The sequence below is a fragment of the Mixophyes fleayi genome, chromosome 5 (assembly GCF_038048845.1).
Source record: "Mixophyes fleayi isolate aMixFle1 chromosome 5, aMixFle1.hap1, whole genome shotgun sequence".
Taxonomy (NCBI): Eukaryota; Metazoa; Chordata; class Amphibia; order Anura; family Limnodynastidae; genus Mixophyes; species Mixophyes fleayi.
Genome location: NC_134406.1, coordinates 195,215,403 through 195,238,774, shown reverse-complemented (window position 1 = coordinate 195,238,774; position 23,372 = coordinate 195,215,403). Strand labels below are relative to the sequence as shown.

General features: G+C 38.9%; 1 protein-coding gene across 1 annotated transcript; it reads right to left on the bottom strand.

The window, feature by feature from the left end:
* Nucleotides 1–793: 793 nt before the first annotated feature.
* CYB5A (cytochrome b5 type A) lies at nucleotides 794–23,302 on the bottom strand. The gene is made up of 5 exons (XM_075213233.1): nucleotides 23,098–23,302; nucleotides 7,398–7,526; nucleotides 5,800–5,829; nucleotides 5,346–5,380; nucleotides 794–3,387 (listed from the first exon to the last, which is right to left on the bottom strand). Exons 1-5 carry the CDS (start codon nucleotides 23,221–23,223, stop codon nucleotides 3,306–3,308), a joined length of 402 nt encoding a protein of 133 aa, XP_075069334.1. The 5' UTR covers nucleotides 23,224–23,302; the 3' UTR covers nucleotides 794–3,305.
* Nucleotides 23,303–23,372: the final 70 nt, after the last annotated feature.

Here is a 23,372-nt window from a genome sequence, read left to right as displayed (position 1 = left end):
TAACATAGTCACCAAAATAAAATCTTGTCAATAAATTCAAAAACCTAGTGAGGCCAGCTCAAGGGTTTAAACTATTTACTGAATTGTAATTTTTCGGAAGTACTGCATCTATTTTGTCAGCTATAAAAGAAAATATTTTTTTATTGCTTAATCTTCAGATAACTAAAATGTATAAACCATATAACCACGCAAGTGTTTAAAGGGCTCCTAAACAGAATCAGTGTGCATCCAACCATATGACTGTCTAGCACTACAGAATGTGTGGCACCTCAATGCCACTTACTGAGCCACTGATACCAGCAACGATTAAACTGTGTAGACTGTCTTTAGCTTCTGATCCTACAATGCATGGAAACAATTTGACTGGTTTGCAAACCTGTGTTTTCATGTGGCTCTCCTGCCACACTGTAGTTTGCTCTATTTGATACTAGATTTTAGTGCCAAGAACAATGATTGATGAATTTTATAAATCTAAGTCTAAATAGCTTGCATCCTGGCTGGAAACAGGGAGCTGGGCAGTATCTCTGCACCACTCAATTGTAACTAGAATATCTAGGTAATCTAGTTATTTGATTTAAATGTTTACAATTGATCCCTACATCAGCTATGTGCTGACTGGTGGTATTTCCTGTTAAATGGACACAACTGGGACATTTATAAAAGTCACAGATTAAAACATTAAACTAAAAAAAATTGACCATTGTGTCATTTCAAAAAACAAATTCTCGTATTTGTTTTTGTTATGCATGACAGTTTGGGTAAGAAGTGATACAAGAAGACCAAGAAAGAAAAATACAATAAGATTAACAATTTAATTACATTATGAACAAATTATATTTAATAGAAAAAGGAGCAACACAATCGGATTTCAAAATTCCCCTTTAAATTACTTCAGAGTATAAAATTATTACTAATTCACTGTTGCTGTATATTACTGTTAATTTCACCGTATAAAATCCTTATATAAAAGGTTTAACCTGGATTACATCTTCTTATAAGACTAAACAATGCCACATAGCTTAATATGCAAGCATAATTATGACAATATATATCCAGTTCACATCATAGGGGGAGAAAGTAAATGCTCATCACATAAGCAGCCGGTATTCCACAATAAAATAAAAATGTTTAAATACCATCAGAGACCAAAAAAGAGAGACAGCTGCTGTTTCAATCCAAATGGATCTTTGACTTGACAAAGATACATTCGCATTGAAACAGCAAATGTAATTATATGTTTTCTTTTCTATTTGGAGCACTGGTTGCTTATATTACATACACATATAAATTATATATATATTTATTATATATTTTTTTTTCTTTACCGATACGGAACAGTTAGCATTAGGTTATTTAATGGCATACTGGTGGGCATTGAAAAAAAATGCTGGCAACACACTGCACTGTTTGCAGTGATACCGGACAATTGGTCCCACAGAGCACTTCGTTTGGTCCTAAAATACATAATTGATTGATACATTATCATACATAACCTCTATTGGCTTGTCTTTCGACTACACTAAAAACAGGGTGCTGTGTTGCCAAAGAGATCCAGCTGCTCAGCAAGACTCTGATCCTAGCAACAAAATCTTTTCATGTGCGATCAACAATAGAACAAAAATGTGTATGGGAAAACATTGCACTGAACTATATACCCCTTTTTATGTGTATATTTTGATAATATAACATGAATAACATACACTGTGCTGTAAAACATTATTATACAGAAATAACAAAAAACAGCAATTAACTGAAATCATATACAAACATGATGTTTTATTTTCTTCCACACTGGCTAGTACAAAATACAAATTGAAAATGATCAGTCGTCGTACATGATTTCTTAATTTTTTTTTGATTATTATAACTATAGATGGTGGTGAAGAAAATAATGTTAATATGTAAATGCAAACAGTCTCAAAATACAGATTCTAATGATAAATCTTTTAATTTTGTAGTGCTAGATTTATTTAAACTTACATTTTGGAAAACAAGCACTTGTTTACTTTCCCTCCCATCTTTCTGCTGAAAGCACAATAGTCAGATACTGCGTGATGATAACCTTTGCATAATCTTATTAATAGTCAGACACCATGTGTCTCTGCTGGGTTGGGCACTAAAATCCGATGCTGGCAACCCCGACAGGAGTCAGCACGACATGTTCATTCCGAATGTTGAGGAGTGCGACCTATTGTTCTTATCGACTGTTTAGTGTAGTGACTGAGTAAATGCGATTAATGAAGAGGGCGGCACCACAGAATGGCGTCCATGTGGACACTGACAGTAATCTTTGTACACTTAAGGGGGCAGTTGGAAGAGGCGCCGCCTCTTCAATGTTATTAAGTAACATACATAATGTAGCCTTAAGCTATTCTATAACGGCCCCCTTAAATGTAGAAAGATTACTATCGGTGTGGTGCCGCCCTCTTCATTAATCGCATTTACTCAAAGTCACTATACTAAACAGTCAATAAGTACAATAGGTCGTGCTCCTCAACATTCGGAATGAACATGTCGTGCCGACTTCTGTCGGGGTTGCCAGCATTGGGTTTTAGATTACCATCGTCTCTGCTTTGTGTAGATATCAGCTATTTGGTTAAACATTGGTTGCTTATCACTGTTGTACATACTAAAATGCTCTCCATTGTGTTTTTTTATGGTCATATTTAGAAAATAAACTAAGGCATTTACATATATACTTAATACCCAACACCATAGTTAAAAATCAAAAGCATACATTCTGCATTGCTTGGAATGTTAACTTAGAAATATTATGTTATGATGTTTATCACAATAGCTGCTGCTTAATTAGGCTTTTGAAAGGCTTTATTTGGGTATTTGTAGAGTATTATATTTTCCAGAAATCTACATAGTAATGGCATCAGTCTGTGTTTAAAAATAGCAAACTGTTTCATCGCTGCTTTATTTCTGGTTATAAAGGCCATATTCACTGAAAATAAGTGAGCAAAGGATATAATATATATGAGAAGAAAATGGTTAGATGTTAACCAGAGTAAAAGAAAACATTATGGCATGTAGGGCAAAACTAGGCATGTTTTCCATTTTCAGTTCTCAAGTTCTCCACAAACACATTTAAATATATCCATGGCTCAGTCATTTTCACAGCTTTCTCTGTATTCAATTAAAAAGTGAATTTAATATATGTATGGGGCTTGAGGACTAAAGTTGGAGAAACACTGGCACAGCTCAAACACCCAAAACCCCCCAAATTGTTTGGCCATCATAAAATGAGGATCATATTTTCAGGTCTGGAACAGTAATTTTGTAATTCCTTTCTACTGCACTTATTCTTCTGCCATGTAAAAACGATACATTAAGACAACAACAACAGCTGATATAGCAGGGATAATCCAGTTACTCCACCAGCTAAAGAAAAAAAACACAACAGTCAATGTAAGCAAGGATTAATATTAAATGTCTAGCATGTTGAGTCATATTCAATAAAGCAAACCTGTTCAGCTACTTATGTGAACTAAGCAGACCATAAAAGCAAGTCTTAGGAATCAACATTTGCTAGCCAATAGTACTCTTCAGGTGAAAGTCTGCTTATATAACCAACACCATGCAATTTTACCACCGCTGGCAAGTTATGGGAAGTAAAAAAAAAAAAAAAAAAAAAGAAAAAAGTACCAATTCCTTTATAAATATGGGTATTTGCATACTAAACACACAATTTAACAGGTACACTTAAAATAACATTTTGTTTTGCTTATTTGTGTCTAATGCAGGGTTATGTACAGTATATGTTTAGACAGTCAAAATCTATTTTTCTGTATTTGCTATGAGCAAACAATTGTTTGTTTTTTCAGCTTTCTCTTTGGGGATGGAGTGCTAAAGTTTCTTATAATTTTATGTTCTCCTACAGCTGTCATATGAATGTACTAAGCCAGCATGTACTACTATTCTAGCTTTTTGGCTTTTCCACCGCTTATACACATTTATGTGCAACTACAACCGTAAATTAATATTTTCTGACTCAATAATACACCGATCAGCCACAACATTATAGTCACCCGCCTAATATTGTGTAGGCCCTCTTCATGCATAATGGCTTTGACCTGTCGAGGCATGGGCTCCACAAGAACTCTGAAGGTGCCCTGCGGTATCTGGCAACAAGATGATAGCAGCAGATCCTTCAAGTCCTGTAAGTTGCGAGGTGGGGCCTCCATTGCTTGAACTTATTTTTACAGTACATCCCACAGATGCTCGGATTGAGATCTGGGGAATTAAGAGGCCAAGTCAACACTTTGAACTCTGTCATGTTCCCCAAACCATTCCTGATCATTTTTGCAGTTTGCCAGTGCACCAAAAGAGGTCAAAGCGATCAGGGAATACCGTTGCCATGAATGGGTGTACTTGGTCTGCAACAATGTTTAGGTAGGTGGTACATGTCACTAGTCAAAGTAACAGCCACATGAGTGCAGGATCAAATGTTTCCCAGCAGTACATTGCTCTGAGCATCAGACTGCCTCTGCTGGCTTACCTTCTTCCTATAGTGCATTTTGGCATTATCTCTTCCCCAGGTAAATGACACCCACCCACCTGGCCTTCCACAAGATGTAAAATAAACTGTGGCCATTAGACCAGGCCACCTTCTTCCATTACTCCATGGTCCAGTTCTGGCACTCACATGCACATCATAGGCGCTTTCGGCGGTGGACACGGTTCAGCATGGACACTCTGGTCTGCGGCTATGCAGCAAGCTGTGATGCACTGTGTATTCGGACACCTTTCTATCATAGCCAGCAATACGTTTTCCAGATATTTGTGCTACAGTAGCTGTTCTGTGGAGTTGGACCAGATGGGCTAACCTTTCTTCCCACGTGCATCAATGAGCCTTGGATAGCTCATGACCGTGCCGGCGGTTCACCAGATGTTCATCCTTGGACCTGCCATTGCATACCAGGGACACCCTACAAGACCTGCCATTTTGGAGATGCTCTGACCCAGTCGTCTAGCAATGACAATTTGGGGCTTGTCAAAGTCGCTCAGATACTTACACTTGCCCATTGTAACAGAATGATCAATGTTATTCACCTCACTTGTCAGTGGTTTTAATGTTGTGGCTGATCAGTATTTATATAGGTCTTTACCATCAGCAACCGAGACTGTGCGTCATTTTCTGTTTCTCTAGAAACTAAAAGATTAATGAAACCACATGTGTATCTGGCTTATGCAGTCCAAAAATTGCCTACATATCTGTTTACTGCATAGAGGCAATATTGCCACATAATCACTTAGGATTGTGTTTTAATGAATAATAAATAGGTGAACAGTAGTCTGCATTTCACATATAATCTTATATGGTAGAACATTGTAAATACCTTGAATCAGATTCAGCCGTGGTAATAAACGTTTCCTGAAAAACAATAAATTGTCGATTTGAAAAGTCTTACAAATGCGTGACATGCAACAAAACTGCACTTACACCTTCTAACTAGTTATACAGTTGGCAATTACAAAATAAAATAATTTTGCACCTCAGCAAAAACATATTGAGCTGCAGGGGGATATTACAATTTTACTGTACTACTGTTATGAACTATATAAATGCAGGCAATGGTCTTCTGCATGGCTCCATACGTTGCTCAGATTTTAAACCTGCCAGGGCTTTTAAACTGCTTTTTAAAAGGACTTCCTGTATTATAGCAAAAACAATTCTTCCACTACAAAATTGAACGAATTAAAAACGTTAGCACCCATGGTACACAGAATGATAATCTCATATTTTGGGTTTGTTATCATTTTATTCCTCATTTGTGAAGTAGAAATACTCACCACTGGCTTCTGGATTTTGGCTCTATCATCCTATGAAGAAAAACAGGCAAAACCATTAATAGAACTCCCAATAACGAGTAATTCACAGAAGCTGTACTTTGTTATTTCTCTGGACATCAAAATCCAATTTGCAACAATCAAAATGTTAAAATCTAATATCACCATTTCATGGAATTAAAGAATATAATGTCCCCTCCACAATGTTCCCTCTTTTCAAGATTCCACAAACTATCTTCCCACTTCACATTCTTTCACATCCATACTCTTCATTTCATTTCCACATCACTGTCATTTCCTTCATCCATCTCTCATATTAACAATTAATTTGGATTTAAGGTACCATGAATGGTTTCGCTGGACAATAGTAAGTAGAGAAATGACCTGTAACTGTGGAATGGAAATGGAATGGGGAGTATAGGTTTAAAAAAAAAAAAAAAAAAAAAAAAAAAACAACTCTACTTTTGCATCAGACCTTGAAGCCATATATACCCTTTCACTGCTGGTAAAGTAGAATAAACGTTCTCAGCAAGGAAAGAGATTTTGTGTGACAGGTGAGCTGACAATATTGCCAGCCTGGTTCTGTGGGATTGAATTCACTGCAATGAAGCAGAGACGGGAGGAAATAAAGGTAACAAAAGTATATTGATGGTAAAATTACAATGGTGGATAGAGATTCATTTACTTTCAAATATAATTTATATAATTGCTAAACTGTCCACCTTGCCCCCCAAATATGGTCTAGATCCGCTCCTGGTTGGCATGCAGTAAAAAGTTAAAACATTTCACACGAACCAAGACTAAACATGTAAAACTACTACAGAGTATAGTGAGGAAGTAGTTTAGCTATCACCTCTTGTTCAGTGTTCTGAAATATTAGGAGATTGATGCTGATATCAGTCAAGCAAAGTATCAGACAGCTAAAAATATGTTGCACCAATTTCAAACCAAACAGTGACGCATTTAAAGCTTCTCAAAGCCGTGGAATTTATATCCGCTCAATATCTTATATGGCTGTGGATAGTGGTGTGAACAGCAGAACCAATCAGAAGCATTAATCTCTGCAATATCACAGAGAATGTGGTTTCTGATTTGTTCTCCTGCTCACACCTCATCTGCAACACAACATAGCCCTGTCTTTTATCTGTAACTTTGAGACAAACCATGAAGCTCCTCAGTATGGTTTAAAAGTTTATGCAATATTAAAATTAATTTTGTTACATTAATCTACATTTACTTGCTATCGTAGATCTTGAGCACCACCCATGCACTATTGAATAAGTAAATCCCACACCAGGCAAGTACAAAACATGTAAAATTAAGAGACCAGTCAGTCAAATGTTGAAGCCAATCGGTTATTCACTGCTAACTGTAAAATGTTACCAGTTATTTTTTTAAGAGCATTAGCTGCAGATTTATTTAAGCCCTGAAATACACAAATAGTCAATTGGTTACAGTGTACATTTGTTGACTATGAAACAACTGAATCACGTTATGCCTTATTTACATTCCCAACCTCCAAATTTCAATATACCAATTCTCTGTACAATTTGACAGCTTTGTCACTGTTAGACATGTATTGTAGTAAACAAGTTACTCACTGGATGAAGTTCTCCGATGATAAAATCTTTTGACATATTTCTGGCATCTGTTGAATGCCCAATGTCTTCAAAGGTCTCGGTTGCATCCCCTCCAGCTTGCTCCCGTAAAACTTCCTCTCCACCCGGATGCTAAAACCGGACATAATAAAAATAATTTTGTTTTTTGACATTTGGAAACAAGTTGTTGCAAAATAAAGACGAAGGCGTATTTAGGTTTACTTTGATAAACGTTATGGCGAACAAGGAACAGCATTCGGCGATCGTGAGCCAAGCCACAATCTCATACACATGTCTTCCTATGCAAGCTGGACACAGCTGCTCCTCCTCAGTAGATGTCATCTTATTATTGGCTAATAATTTATTGCGTCAATGAACTGGTATGGTGGTTTGGAATCTGAGACTTTATAGAAATTAAATGAGTTTATTTAACTAATTTATTTGAAAATAAATATTACCTGGACTTTATCCATTGGACAGATCAGTAAGTCACTCAGACTACAAATCTAAGTATCTTGTAGATCATTGCTATGATTTGATTAGGTTAAAATGGGATGTGTGTACAATGTTATCTAAATGATTACTGTGACCATGAACTTCCACATGCTTTCGAATAGAATGTTCAAACTAATTTTGCATTGTAAAACCAAAAGCATAATATCTTTGAAAAGGGGGAAAATAGCAAAAAATAACAAAAACAAAAAACAGATGCAGTATATGAATATAATCATAAAAGTCATTGGACATCATATATTTTTGGCAAAAATTTATTTGGGAATTTCACATCTTGCAGTGTTTTGAGATTTATGGTTCAAAGAAGAGCAAGATCTTGTCTTGTGGAAAGGAAGTAAGGGTGGTTAAGAAGGAAGCTCAGGAATTTTATAAGCTTGCTTGAAGAAGTGAGTTTTCAGGGAACATACATGCAATTTGTTACCTGGTATTATCTGTAGGTACACCTGCACATGTCCAGTACATGCTGCAGGTGTCCTATATTGCTAACAATACACTGAATAAAAAAATTACTTCTGCAATACATAACAAAAAAATTGTGAAATTGAAAACTCTACTTTTTAAATTTTGATTTAGACATAAAAAGCAGCAGTCTTAGCTATACAATACAAGTTTTAATCCTGTAATAAAATATGTGGTGCACATAATAAACATACATAACATCTAGATATAAACTTCTAGTGAGGGATCATTTATTATAATAGATATCAAGAATGGGACAGGGATGGTTTATATTAATTCACGCTTTAAAAAGCTACATATAAAAAGGAGTAAATATTTAGCTTCAAATGCACTTTGAATTTTATTTATTTGAAAACGAACCTTCACACTACAATAAAAAATTTAACATGAGTCTTATTTACAGCAGTATACATTATACGTGCTCTGAAACAAGGCTGCATGACTCAGCAAAACTAAAGTCAAGGGAAATAAAAAAACTGATATGCAGAAAAGATTAAGCAACATTCAAACTAGAGTTGGTCATGAGATCTGTTTCACCCTTGAACTGCAAAGATATACTCTATGTAGTGTGGCAGAGAGCAAAGGTCTGAAAAGTATATAAAAAAATTGCAGTGGAAGATTTTCTTTAACTTGTTTTGCAATTTATTTGTGCACACAGAAGTATGTCAAATAGAATAAAAAAGTAAATTGTTTATATTTACTGACTATCTATTCCACTGTATGAATAAATAATAATGGTCAGGTGTATGAAGCCTGCTTTACACAGACCAACTCAAAGTGAGTACAAAAGATGATCCTTCCTTTAGCAAAAAAAAATAAAAATAAACCAAAAACCCTTCAGCCAACAATTTGCTGGAAAACTTGGTTTTTAAACTCTTCAGATTTGTTGTTTTAGATAACAAATTTTGTTCAGTTAAAACTTAATGGATGTGTTCAAAGCCCTAAAAATAGTAATACAACTGTTCCTGAAAACCATTTTATAGGATTTACTTGCATTGCATGTTTTGTGCTCTAACTGCATTTCAATTTAAATTACTTGCTAAAATCGTGTTGTAGAAGTAATATTTTACACATAAATTGAAGTTGTGTTGGGCTGCTAACATCATTTTAGAGAATATTCAAGAAACAAGCATATATATATTAAGCAGATGAAGAAACAATTGTAGCATTGACTGGTGACATTCACATTACTGCATACAAGTGAATAAAGGAGTCCAAATACTCTCTGGCATTAAAAAAAGCATACTTTTACTAACCCTTCACTAACTAACCGTATCTACTTTCACCTGTTGTCGGAAGCAGCAAGTGAATGTGAGGGCATCAATGGAGTGTCCTTCGTTGTCATTCTCCAGTCACACGGACTGTCACTGGCCTCTTATTACAGGAGGAATGGATTTCATTTTAACTTTGTAATGCAAACCATATGTAAGCTTACATTTAGAGCACATGTGCATAGAAATTAGTTAAGTTTTGTACAGAATACCTTATATGTCCCTAGTATCACTGATATATAAAATAAACTAATTTGTCCTGTAATTTTACCTCTACAAGGACCATTATACAGATATACATACTACTAATATTACAAATGAACAATGGGCGCTCTATAAAACCTATATAAAGCTATTAGTATGTCATATATAACTATGGCCAGTTGCAGCTCTCCAATACAGGCTCTGGGACCTATGATGAAACGGCCAGTGTGCCGAGAAAAGCGTCAGGCATTTATTGGCTTCCAGCCGGCGATTGATATAACAGAGCGATTAATTTACCCCGGGGTGAAGGAGCTCTTTTTGTGACCTGGAAGGACTAACACCTTTATCCAACTATTACCAGGAGATACACCTTTGAGTGATCCGTCCATCTGATAACACGATAAGTACTTAAGACTTTCTATTCCTCCTCTCTCATAGACAGACTACATCTGTATAATACAAAGGAGGTGTGTACAAGCTGTGCTTATACGTACAATCCGTGGTATATATGTGATACTTCAACAAACTGCTGGATTTCAGTTACTGCATATTGAGGATTTATTCCTCCTGCTTTGGTGTTTACATACAAACACCTTCCGGGACTAAGCTCTATATATCTGGATCAACACTCTGCATTTGTAGCTTTGCCTTCTTAAGGGTGTATATCTGCATGTGCATTAACAAGTCTATCAATCACTTCACCAGCTGTGAATCCAATCATGAATACTCTATATGGGTTTTGACTCACTATGAATGCTGATTCCAGTTGATGTCAATTTGTTGCTATATTTGATACAGATTAATGTTTTATTCATTTTATATTTGTGTGTATTCTAATACATATTAAATTACTATATCGATATTACTATTGGTTTACAGTTTTTGCGCTCTCAACCTGCCTTGTTTTAGATATACTACTAAACTAGCATTAACAACTTGCCCTTTGCATACGATTGTTCATGAGATCTGTGTGGTGGTTGGCAGCTGCCAAGGACTTAGTTTGTGTCTGCTGCAAGGTTTTTGGGTACATGCTGGTAAGTTTTGCTCTCAACTTAAAATTGTATTATAATATGTGACCCACTTTACTCATTGTTTAATAATTTAGAATCATCCTATTAACAGAATTGCCCTGAAAGTGGTGGGTAGCAAACATATATTTGCAACTGTATGCAATGGAGGTATCTGCACTTTATTTATACTTTAGGAGTAGTTTTATTTTGTTTGTTTTTTCAACAATTTGCTATTTATTTGGGAGGTCTGAATTCTGTAATGCTCCCAGTATTAGAATGGAAATCTGCACAAGGACAATAAAAGAACAGTACATTAAAGCTTCCTTTATTAAGCACAATAATGATATAACCTTGTACTTGGAACAAATGGTTTCTTTTGTACCAGATTCAAAACTTGGTCTGTTTCACAGCTTCTCAAATGCAACTTAACAATAACTATTTTGACACACCATTTTTTTTGTCAAAACAAGTCAATGACAAAATATTATTATGGTTCGGCACACAGGAAGTTTGCCTAGAAAAAAAATCTGGAATTTTTTTGCAGAATTTTCCATATGGTAAAAGTACAGTGACATCTAGTTATTCACTTTAACATTAATTAACAATGTGTCTATTAAGATGCATGATACTTATTTCCTGCACTCCCTGCCCCTTAATAACACCATAAATATAAAACACAGCATTCAAATATGCCTCAATGACATCCCCTTGAAAATGTTACTTGAGCAGTTTGTCAACTATTACCCATTGTAATAAATGCAAATAAGGACAAATTTTAGACTGAACAATTATAGAAATAATGTTAGCATAAGCTCTATTTAAACATAAGGTATATTTTACCCTTAATGAGCCATGTTTTGTTGTAATTTCTAGTAAGTGGCAATTTTAATCTATAAAACAAATCTACAAAAAAAAAGTAATTGCAAAATGAAGCAGTTAAGGTATTAAAATAAGGGGTGAGGGAGGATGTGAATACTTCTGTAATCACTTATTGTATTTTTTTTTATTTGTAATTAAGAAAAAGCTTTACGGTTCTCTTTAAAACGTGACATTACAGAGTATTTGTGTTAATCAGCTGTAAAAATTCCCACATGAATCAATTTTAATTCCAGAATGCAAGTAAATAAAATGTGAAAAATGGCAAAGAGGGAGAATACTTTTAAACACGACAGTACCAGATTGTAAGCAAGGGTGGTGTTATAGAATAAGGAGGGATTAAAGCAGGAGTACTGTATAACAACAATTTATTATCCATCACAGATGGTGATCGGTCCATACTCCAAGTAGGAGTACCAAGTGTAGCTCCTCCGTTGAACAACTCCAATTAGGACTGAATTTTTTTGGTTTCAGAAAAAATAGAACCAATTTCAGTTTGGGTTTTCAAGTACCAAGAACTCTTCCACTCCATATTTTGAATCTGAATCTAATTACCATGGCTAGCTTTTTTTCTTGAATAATATTTCACCATTAAACAGTTTTTAAATTTAAAGAAATACATTCTTTTCATGAAAGACAATAGGACTTAAAACAAAATTTGTTTGTTCCACTTACCAATGGCTACAGAATAGGCAAACCTGTTAGCAACTATTAGTCTGGCAAGCACTTAAAATGCTCAGTCCATGGGCTAAACTGTTGTAGCTTTTAAACAGAGCACTATAGTTCAGATGCAATGGCCTGTGAACCACAAAGTGAATAGCTGCATAACTTTATTGCAGGGACCACATTTTTAACTCATAACAATTTAAAGAAAAATGTGCTGAACAATCTATTTAATATAAAAATGTGCCAATATGTGATGCAGCTGTCAATTATGTTCTTATTTTGCCTGGCCATAGATGCATAAATCATAATGATCTTGAATGCACTATTGCTTGAATGAGTGTGGACAACACTCTGTATGACCAAAGGTTGTTCAGTGTGCATGTGAGTGCTAAGTTTATGTGTATTCAAATTCAACTTTGCCCTGATCATGATGATTAGATGGTAGGGAGACCCTGTGAGCTGAAAGTAGAGTGCAAAGCTATTTCCAAGAGGGAAGCCCAAAAACCTAATGAATGCCATGAGGAGCCAAAGAGCTGCTAAATATATGACAGCTCAATGTAAGACATCAGTATAGGTGGATTGAGTAGTGAGGACTGAAATCTCAGAGTGCAACAGCTAACAGAGTGTGAGACCAAAGGAAAGGTGAGGAGAATGGCAGTCTAGATGAGAGATGGAGAGACAGTGTGACCACGCTAAGGGGCACATTTACCAACAACGCATAAAATTAACAAGTTTTCAATCCTTATCGCATTGTTAGGGATTGAACGATTTCTCATATTTATGAAAAAAACTTCAGAAGGGTCAGCAGTCACGATAAACGGATGTCACTGTGAAGTTAAAAACTTACCTTTTCACTGCCTCTCTGTTCCCGAAGCTACTTTGCGATCCACAACAGCTTTCGCGCATGCTCCGTCTGAAAACTTCTGGCATGCGCACAAGAAACCCTGCGCTTCACTGTTGCAGAGAGCGGTGTGTGACAGTGCACATGCGCTGTAGAGCTCTGCTCTTCGGAGCAGAGCTGAACAGTGCTGAAACGGCAATGTACGGCAGCCTGAGTGCTACGATTTTGATGCCTTAGTCAGTATTAGCACAGGCTTACCTAGGGCGCGGAGTCTAACGGCCTTCCGGTCTTCACCAAGAACCACCGCAAGGTAGTGTGGGCTTAGCTGCCGAAGAACCGCAGGTCGCGGCCCCCAGATTAGCCTACTGACGTAAGGGAGAAAGTTCTAAGTGATGGCAGGCAGACAAGAAAATAGACAATGCGGTGCAAGTACAGGCACTAACCGTGAATTCCAGGCGTAGTAGGTCTGGAACAGTAACCGGTAGATGCACGGAGGCAATGGGTGCGTGGCAGGATCCAGAGAATAGTCGGTAACACAGCCGGGTCGGTACACAGAAGGTATCAGGTATACGGTGCCAGAGGGAGATCCAGAGAATAGTCGGTAACACAGCCGGGTCGGTACACATAAGGTATCAGGTATACGGTGCCAGAGGGAGATCAGAGAATAGTCGGTAACACAGCCGGGTCGGTACACAGAAGGTATCAGGTATACGGTGCCAGAGGGAGATCCAGAGAATAGTCGGTCACAGCCAGGTAGGTACACAGGAGTAGGAGGAATAGAGGGGTAAACAGGAGGCAGGATCACAGGAGTCAGGACACAGGAACTGTAGCCAGGAACAGGAAACACATTGTTCTGACACAGGCAGCGTGTCAGAGCAGGGAAGATATAGGAGTTTGAATTCCCCGCCCAGGAGTCACATGATCAGCAGCAGAGAGAAGCCGGAAGTGCGGCAGCGCTAACAGAAGCAGCGCTGAAGATATGGACACCGCTGTCAGCTCCCGCTGACAGCGCAGCGGAACGGGGACAAGGTAAGTTCCTAACAGTACCCCCTCCTTCAGGGGTGGCCTCTCCGGACAACCTATAAGGCTTTAGAGGGAACTTGGTATGGAATTTCTTCAACAAACTCGGAGCATGAAGGTCTCGTGCAGGAATCCAAGAACGCTCTTCAGGACCGTAACCTTTCCAGTCAACCAGGAACTGCAAGGAACCTCTGGAAATCCGAGAATCTAGAATCTCCTTCACCTCAAATTCCTGATCAGGTGCAGAAATAGCAGCAGGAGGTCTTCTTGAAGAGAAGAATTTGTTAACAACAAGTGGTTTGAGAAGGGAAATGTGGAAAACATTGGGAATCCTCAAGGTAGGGGGTAATTTTAATCTAAAGGCCACCGGATTAATGACCTCAATGATCTTGAAGGGACCGATAAATCGGGGAGCGAATTTCCTAGAAGGAACCAACAAGCGAAGATTCTTTGTAGACAACCACACTTTGTCACCAGGAGTGAGTAGTGGAGACGGTCTTCTTTTGTCAAATGCTTTTTTACTGATGGCAGAGGTGTGAAGTAACTTGCGTTTGATAAGATCCCACCTAGACGAGAAGTCCGATAGAAGGGAATCCACTGCAGGAACCCCAGAAGCGGTTAACTCTTTGAAGGGTGGAACTTTAGGATGAAATCCCTGAAGAGCAAAAAAGGGAGAAATGGAGGTAGAGTCGTGTGAATTATTATTGTGGGCGAATTCTGCCCAAGGTAATAAATCAACCCAATCATCATGTTTAGCTGAAATGAAACATCTGAGGAATTTCTCCAATTCTTGATTCGTCCTTTCCGTGAGACCATTACTTTGCGGATGATATGCAGAAGAGAAATTTAACTTAATTCCACAAAGACGAGAAAAGGCCCTCCAAAATCTTGCCACGAACTGAGTTCCTCGATCAGAAACGATAATATCTGGACAGCCATGTAGGCGGAAAATTTCTTTAATGAAGAGTTGAGCCAGAACAGGAGCAGAAGGGAGACCTTTTAATGCCACAAAATGAGCGGCTCGGGAAAGGCGATCGGTGACCACCCACACTACTGAGAACCCTCTGGAGGAGGGTAAATCTGTGATAAAATCCATGGAGAGATGACTCCAAGGTCGATCCGGAATTGGCAGAGGCTGCAGCAGACCGTATGGAGCTTGACGAGGAACTTTATTCTGAGCGCAAGTGGAACACGCCGTCACAAACTGTCGAACGTCCGAACGGATAGACGGCCACCAATAACTACGGGAGATAAATTCCAAGGTCTTCTTTATACCGGCATGACCAGAAAAACGGGAGGCATGAGCCCATTTAAGGAGTTTAGTTTGGAGATGTGGAGGAACCAAAGTCTTCCCGTGAGGAATGATCACCCGAGTAGGAGTAGTAGCCAAAATACATTCTGGATCTAGAATAGACCTAACACTCTCTTCTTCGGTATCCATAGAATCAAAGGAACGAGAGAGGGCATCAGCCTTCTTGTTCTTGGACCCTGGTCTGAAGGTAATGATCATATTGAATCGTGGAAAAAATAACGACCATCTGGCCTGACGGGGATTGAGGCAGGATGCAGTTTGTAGATAAAGCAGGTTCTTGTGATCCGTAAAAATAGTAACAGGAAATCTGGCTCCCTCCAAATGATGTCTCCAGGCCTCCAAGGCCAATTTGATAGCAAGTAGTTCTCTGTCTCCAATGCCGTAGTTTTTTTCGGTGGATGAGAATTTACGAGAAAAGAAGCCACAGGGAGAAAACTTTCAAGTAGAATTCTTCTGAGACAAAATAGCTCCTACTCCAGTGGAGGATGCGTCAACTTCGAGAAAAAAGGGGAAGGAAGAATCTGGCTGTTGAAGAATAGGTGCCGATATGAAGGCTTCTTTAAGATACTTGAAGGCCTCTACCGCCTCTGGTGGCCAGGTCTTAGCGTTGGCAGATTTCTTGGTCAGGGAAGTGATGGGTGCAATAACAGATGAAAACCCTTTGATAAAGTGACGGTAATAATTAGAGAACCCAATAAAACGCTGGATGGCCTTAAGTCCAAACGGTTGGGGCCAATCAGAAATCGCCTTTAATTTCTCAGGGTCCATACGTAATCCGGAGCCAGAAACCACGTGACCAAGAAAAGGAAGATGCGTTTTTTCAAAGACACACTTGTCCACATTACAGTACAGATGATGCGACCGAAGGCGTTGAAGAATCAAGGAGACATGATGGCGATGAGTAATAATATCAGGTGAAAAAATAAGAATGTCGTCTAGGTAGATGACCACAAATTGATACAGGAAATCCTGAAAAACTTCGTTAATAAAATTTTGAAAAACCGCAGGAGCGTTACAAAGTCCAAATGGCATGACAAGATACTCAAAATGCCCATCGTGCGTATTGAACGCCGTCTTCCATTCATCCCCTTGTTTAATACGGATAAGGTTGTAGGCCCCTTTCAAATCCAGTTTAGAAAAGATTGAAGCTCCCTTGATCCTATCAAAGAGTTCAGAGATTAATGGTAAGGGGTACCTATTCTTTTTCGTTATGGCGTTGAGGCCACGGTAGTCTATGCAAGGACGCAATCCGCCGTCCTTTTTTACGAAAAAGAAACCTGCTCCTGCTGGTGACGAGGATTTCCGGATAAAACCCCTGTTTAAATTCTCCTTAATATATAGGGACATGGCCTCTGATTCGGGTAGAGATAATGGAAATACCCGTCCTCTAGGTGGTATCTTATCCGGCAACAATTCAATGGAGCAATCCCAAGGTCTATGAGGGGGTAACTTGGAAGCCTCCTTTTCACAAAAGACATCAGAAAACGAATGATATTGAGGAGGAATACCGGAGGGTGTTGGGAGACAGCCCATAGCGGGTCTATGAATCCTGGGAAGACATCGGGAATGACACTCTGAACCCCATGCAAGAACTTCCGGTTTCTGCCAATCTAAAGTGGGGGAGTGAAGTCTGAGCCAAGGTAGGCCTAAAATCAACGGGTTGATAGCCTTTGGAATGACTAAGAAGGAGATTTCCTCAGTGTGCAAGGCTCCAATGCGTAGAGACATGTTAACAGTTCTGTTCTTAATGGATCCTCCAATGATACGACTGCCATCTATAGCTGTAATGGCAATAGGTGGATCTAAGGGTTGCCTAGGCAATGATAACCGCTCTACAATGTCAGCTCGTAAAAAGTTCTCCGCTGCACCGGAGTCAATAAGCGCTGGAAGAGACAATTGTTTATCAGTATATTGCAGAATAACTTGGATAGAAAAACTAGAATCCATAGGAGAGAGAATGTTCATACCTAACTTAGTCTCTCCGTCATCAGTTAGGTCCGATCGTTTCCCGGGCGCTTCCCACATTGACTCAGGACATGACCGGGTTCCCCGCAATAAAGGCATAAACGATTCTTGAACCGCCTTTCTCTTTCCTCCTGGGATAAACGTGCTCTTCCCAACTGCATAGGCTCTTCCTCCGGTGTAATAGGACTTTGGAAGCGAGGAGCCAAACGGAAAGTAGATCGACGGGAACTCTCTCTCTCCTGAGTGCGTTCACGGAAACGTATATCAATCTGGTTACAGAGAGAGATCAAAGCATCCAGGGTAGTGGGTAACTCTCGGGCTGCTAGCTCGTCCTTAATACGATCGGACAAGCCTTGCCAAAATGTGGCCACTAACGCTTCATTGTTCCAACGAAGTTCGGCCGCCATAGTGCGAAATTGAAGGGCATACTGGCCCAGAGTAAGGGTACCCTGGCGCAGACGGAGGAGTCCAGAAGCTGCACTGGAGACTCGTCCGGGTTCATCAAAGATGCGTCTGAAGGTTTCCAAGAAAGTGGCACAATTATGGAGAATGGGGTCATCATGTTCCCAGAGAGGAGAAGCTCAGGCAAGCGCTTGACCAGACAATAAGGAAATAATATAAGCGACTTTAGTTTTCTGTGTGGGAAAGTTCCCGGGCAAAAGTTCGAATTGAATAGCACACTGGTTCAAGAAGCCTCGGCATTCCTTAGGATCCCCATTGAACTTGGGTGGGTTAGGTATGCGGAGTTGAGAGGTGGTGGGAGCAGATACAGCTGAACCGCTTGGAGCGGGGGCAGGCTGTGGGGCCGGAGCAGGTGGAGGATTAGGAGCTGCCACCTGAGCTGCTTGGAGCGTATCCAACCTGTTAGACAGAGTCTGCAGAATCTGTAATAACTGTTCTTGATTTTTCCCCTGTTCCTCAACCTGAGCCGCTAAGTTATCCAGTAGTACTCTCGCAGTGGGATTCCCTGTCGCTTCCATCAGTTAGATAAGGGTCAGAGCAAACTGTTACGATTTTGATGCCTTAGTCAGTATTAGCACAGGCTTACCTAGGGCGCGGAGTCTAACGGCCTTCCGGTCTTCACCAAGAACCACCGCAAGGTAGTGTGGGCTTAGCTGCCGAAGAACCGCAGGTCGCGGCCCCCAGATTAGCCTACTGACGTAAGGGAGAAAGTTCTAAGTGATGGCAGGCAGACAAGAAAATAGACAATGCGGTGCAAGTACAGGCACTAACCGTGAATTCCAGGCGTAGTAGGTCTGGAACAGTAACCGGTAGATGCACGGAGGCAATGGGTGCGTGGCAGGATCCAGAGAATAGTCGGTAACACAGCCGGGTCGGTACACAGAAGGTATCAGGTATACGGTGCCAGAGGGAGATCCAGAGAATAGTCGGTAACACAGCCGGGTCGGTACACAGAAGGTATCAGGTATACGGTGCCAGAGGGAGATCAGAGAATAGTCGGTAACACAGCCGGGTCGGTACACAGAAGGTATCAGGTATACGGTGCCAGAGGGAGATCCAGAGAATAGTCGGTCACAGCCAGGTAGGTACACAGGAGTAGGAGGAATAGAGGGGTAAACAGGGGGCAGGATCACAGGAATCAGGACACAGGAACTGTAGCCAGGAACAGGAAACACATTGCTCTGACACAGGCAGCGTGTCAGAGCAGGGAAGATATAGGAGTTTGAATTCCCCGCCCAGGAGTCACATGATCAGCAGCAGAGAGAAGCCGGAAGTGCGGCAGCGCTAACAGAAGCAGCGCTGAAGATATGGACACCGCTGTCAGCTCCCGCTGACAGCGCAGCGGAACGGGGACAAGGTAAGTTCCTAACACTGAGCTGGCATATATTACCCTATATGTAAAAGCATTGTCATTCATTGTTAAATTGCGGTAAATAGCAGTCCCCATAGACATCTATGGGGACTGCTTTGTATTACAAAAAAACGGTGCAAAGCAACATATATCTATGATATTTGCTGCAATGCACTGTTGATAGATTAGGTAAATACTTCAAATGGCATCTAAATATATATATATATATATATATATATATATATATATCTGTAATATAAAAGCCTAGCAGCGTGTGTTAGTCTGTGTGTGGGAAAAAAACAACAAGCTGCAGCGTCACCTGCTGGGCAGAGTTATACACTGACCTACTAAATTCTTAGCATTATCGAATATATATAAGTAAAAGCCTAGCGGCGTGTGTTAGTGTGTGTGGAAAAAACTATTTTCTCAGAAAGGGCTCATCCAATTGACCTGAAATTTGGTATACTGACATTATTTGACAAAAAAATTAGAATAGTGAAGTCAGTTAACTTCCATCATGCCCCCTTCCCGCCGTTGGAGGGGTAGTAAAGGCTAAATTTACGAGTTGAGGGGTCAAACTCATTTTCGTGCGGTAATTTTACCTCATGAACACACATTAAAAAGGGCGCTTGCGTCGGGAAGTAACGCTCTTCCCCTGAGGAGGCCTGGGGTAGGTCCAAATGCATGACAAGAACCTTTTTAAGACCTTAAGTAGCTTGATTTGACTAGAATGCATGAGTATCATGCACGGGTTAACATATATATATATATATATATATATATATATATATATATATATATATATATATATATATATATATATAAAAATAAACAGCAATTTTCGAGGAACTAACATGAAAATTAGGTTTAATAAATAGGTCCCTAAGGGAGATAAGAGTGTAAGCTATTGTGACTACTTGTGTGAGCCACTGCTTTTATGCTCTCTTTACCAAAGAATTGTGCAGGAGTGTGAAAAGGGGATTTAATAAAGTTATATCATCAGGAAAGATGGTTTGGCAACTTTGGCAACAGAACACCTGTGACTGCATATTCACCAGCCAACATGTTACTAAACCATTGTGTGCAGGAGAACTTGTTCACTTTAACCCTACCAGAGCCGGAGATTATGGAGACGGAGCTGGTCTGACTTTTACTAATACAGTGAACAGTGGGACACATAAGAGGTAAAAGATACTACACTAAAGAAAAAAAAAATATTCATTTTATAAGTAATATATTTGCTGATCTGTGGGTACAATGCTTTAATCACTAGAATAACTGGCCTGACCTATGGACTATAAACCTGATAGATGCCAGGATAAACTTTGCACAGAGTTCTATGTTTACAGATCATGAACTGATGCAAGTCATGGCCACAACAAAGATTAAACTTTGAAGTTACTCTACAATGAATTCTGAAACATGAAACCCCTTGAAATACAGAATTGTGAATACATTTTGTCATGTTTAACCAGAATGTAGTCTGTCTTAAAAATTAATGGAAATTCATTAAGCTATGTTGCATTATCAAATATAAAGCAAGGTATAAGGAACTATATAATCACACCTATATAAAGTCTTATCTACAGCTATAGTAAGGCAATCAGTTCCACCACTTCTACCTATGATATCAGGAAAATGCAGATAAGGAGCAATTTACAGATGAAGAATACTTTTTAAAACTTGTCTTTGGCTCTAGTTTTAAACTTAATAAAAGAAAAAGGAAAAAAAAATTGGACACACAAACAAACATACATAATGTAAAAGGTATGTAAACCCATAACAACCAGACATTTATTCTAAAAAGTATATTTTGCAGAGGAAAGTTTAGAAACATGTCAGCTGATGAGCGTGGAAACACAGGTGTAGTACTGCAGTACTGGTTACTATGGGGTGCAGCATATTTGTGCTATTTGCACCTTATGATTCAATAAGGCTTTGAAGTTTTGTTGGGTAGAAAGGTTTTTTAATAAAAAAAATTATATAGTAAAGAGAGAAGAAAAAAAATACTGGAATGTCTTAAACTTTAATCAGTAGAAAATTACCATAACATATCAGATAGAAATATACATATTCTGGAATACACTTAAAAGAAAATATATCAATTGTTAAGGACAATACATTTAATGGATAACTATCATGGTGAAAAACACCTTAATGCTTTCATCTGAAAATAAAACAAGGCTTTCCCAGTGTTAGCTGGACAAAACTTATTGACTGGAGAAGCACATTTTGGTGCTGGAAACTAGACTGTGCAAGGTTCAGACTAAGGACAGGAGGGGTGTACTGAATGTAGCACCTGATTGCATAGGACCTGCAACCATTCAACCAAGTGCCACATTCATATATGTAAACCTTCCATCCAAGCTAGTTACAGAGCATGGCTGAAGTCACCTGCACCAAAAGCTCTCAGTGCTCCTTGAGGTAGACAACATCTTTAACGGATACCTTTAAAAATGAATACATGTACGACAGACAAAATAATTATTCATCTGATTAGCTGAGTGATAAATCTGTGTAAATGTATTACATACATTTTAAGGTCATCTGCTTCAAAGTAGCGCTATGCATTATATTTTTTTTGGAAGGGCAACATTAATATTTAAGCAAATGTTTATAACCATTTTCCATTGAAATATATAATGCAATAGTCTACAAAACACTTCAAGGATGCAAACTACAAAAAAAATTAAATAAAGCAAACACGCAATTGAAATGTCTTATGTGAGCTCATTTATTAACTTCTAACTAAGCAAAAGCTTGCAAACTGTATTTTGGCATGTAAGTTAAGATAATGCAAGCTTCTTTTCTAATGTTATTATGTTTAAAGTGGTCTTCGCTTCTTTAAACCAGGTTCAATGCTCACTCACCCACCAGACCAGTTCGGAACTTCAGTCCTTATAGTTTTTATACCTGAAAGGGATGGCAGATAGTGCCACTACTAGCTCCAGAACAACTGTGATGCAGTTTATAATTACATCCACAAAGTAACAAATCAATGTTCAGTATATGTCTTGCAGTACATAAGTATATGTTCTCATTGAAGTCCTGTCCCAAGAGGAGAGGGAAGTGTTTGTATGACAAGTTGGTTGACGAAAAATGTTAAGTTATGATTTACCATTCCTTTAACCATAAGATAGCCTATAGTTGGTGCAACATTAACACTTCATGCTCACATTATTCTAATAATGTGATCTAATACTTCACAATGAAGGCAGTCAGTCCCAAATTCACATAAAAATAATCATAAACAGGCTTGTCAACATTTGAATAATAATATTTTTATTACATATGATGCATAGATTCTTTTGGGTAATCAACTAGCTTCCAACATACCAAAACTTCGTGGTTTAGTAGAAGAGCATTCCCTCTTTATATTTGTAGCATATTTGGTCATCTGCAGATCTCTATTAACTATGTAGCTGTATTTTACGTTAATTTGTATCTGAAAATCTTTCAGCAAGTCTACGTAGAGAAACAGGTGTTCACCTACAGTAATGCAAGTGTCATCTCTGGTCACTGGGCGTACTCGAAGGTGTAAGACACAACATGCAACCTCTGCACTCGTGCCGGGCTTATGACAACTTCTTGAACAGTGTAGTGTGTTCAGGACAAGGCATAGCAAGCTGATTCACGCGTATGATAGTATGACTGTAAATACACATACCGCTATAGCTAGTATCAGTCCATGGACGCTTCCCACCCTGTAAAACAAACACTCTGACCCACACATAGAGACAGGGGCCCACTCACCTCCTCCAAGAACTTAGTTACATCGTACACTTTATTGTTAATGATAATCCAAGTGCTCTTGCTGTGAGTGTGCTTCTGTATCTCATCCAGAGTATAGTAGGTTACGTCTTTCTTCTGGTCGGCCATGATGTTGTAGGACAACTGTACGTACAACTGTTCTGTAAGGCTTCAGGAGTCTACACTACTCCTTCCTGGCACCGGGCAGCATGTCGCCGCCCTCATTCGAAGATACCTTCTCATTGGTTTACTACTGCTTCCTCTGTATCCAATCAGGT

What these genes read in the sequence shown, in the direction of transcription:
- CYB5A (XM_075213233.1), bottom strand. Translation starts at nt 23,223, where the DNA reads ATGGCCGACCAGAAGAAAGACGTAACCTACTATACTCTGGATGAGATA. An exon ending in TCATCGGAGAACTTCATCCA is followed by an intron (nt 5,830 to 7,397) that starts GTGAGTAACTTG and finishes TTTTCTTCATAG; the next exon opens with GATGATAGAGCCAAAATCCA. An exon ending in CCAAAATCCAGAAGCCAGTG is followed by an intron (nt 5,381 to 5,799) that starts GTGAGTATTTCT and finishes ATTGTTTTTCAG; the next exon opens with GAAACGTTTATTACCACGGC.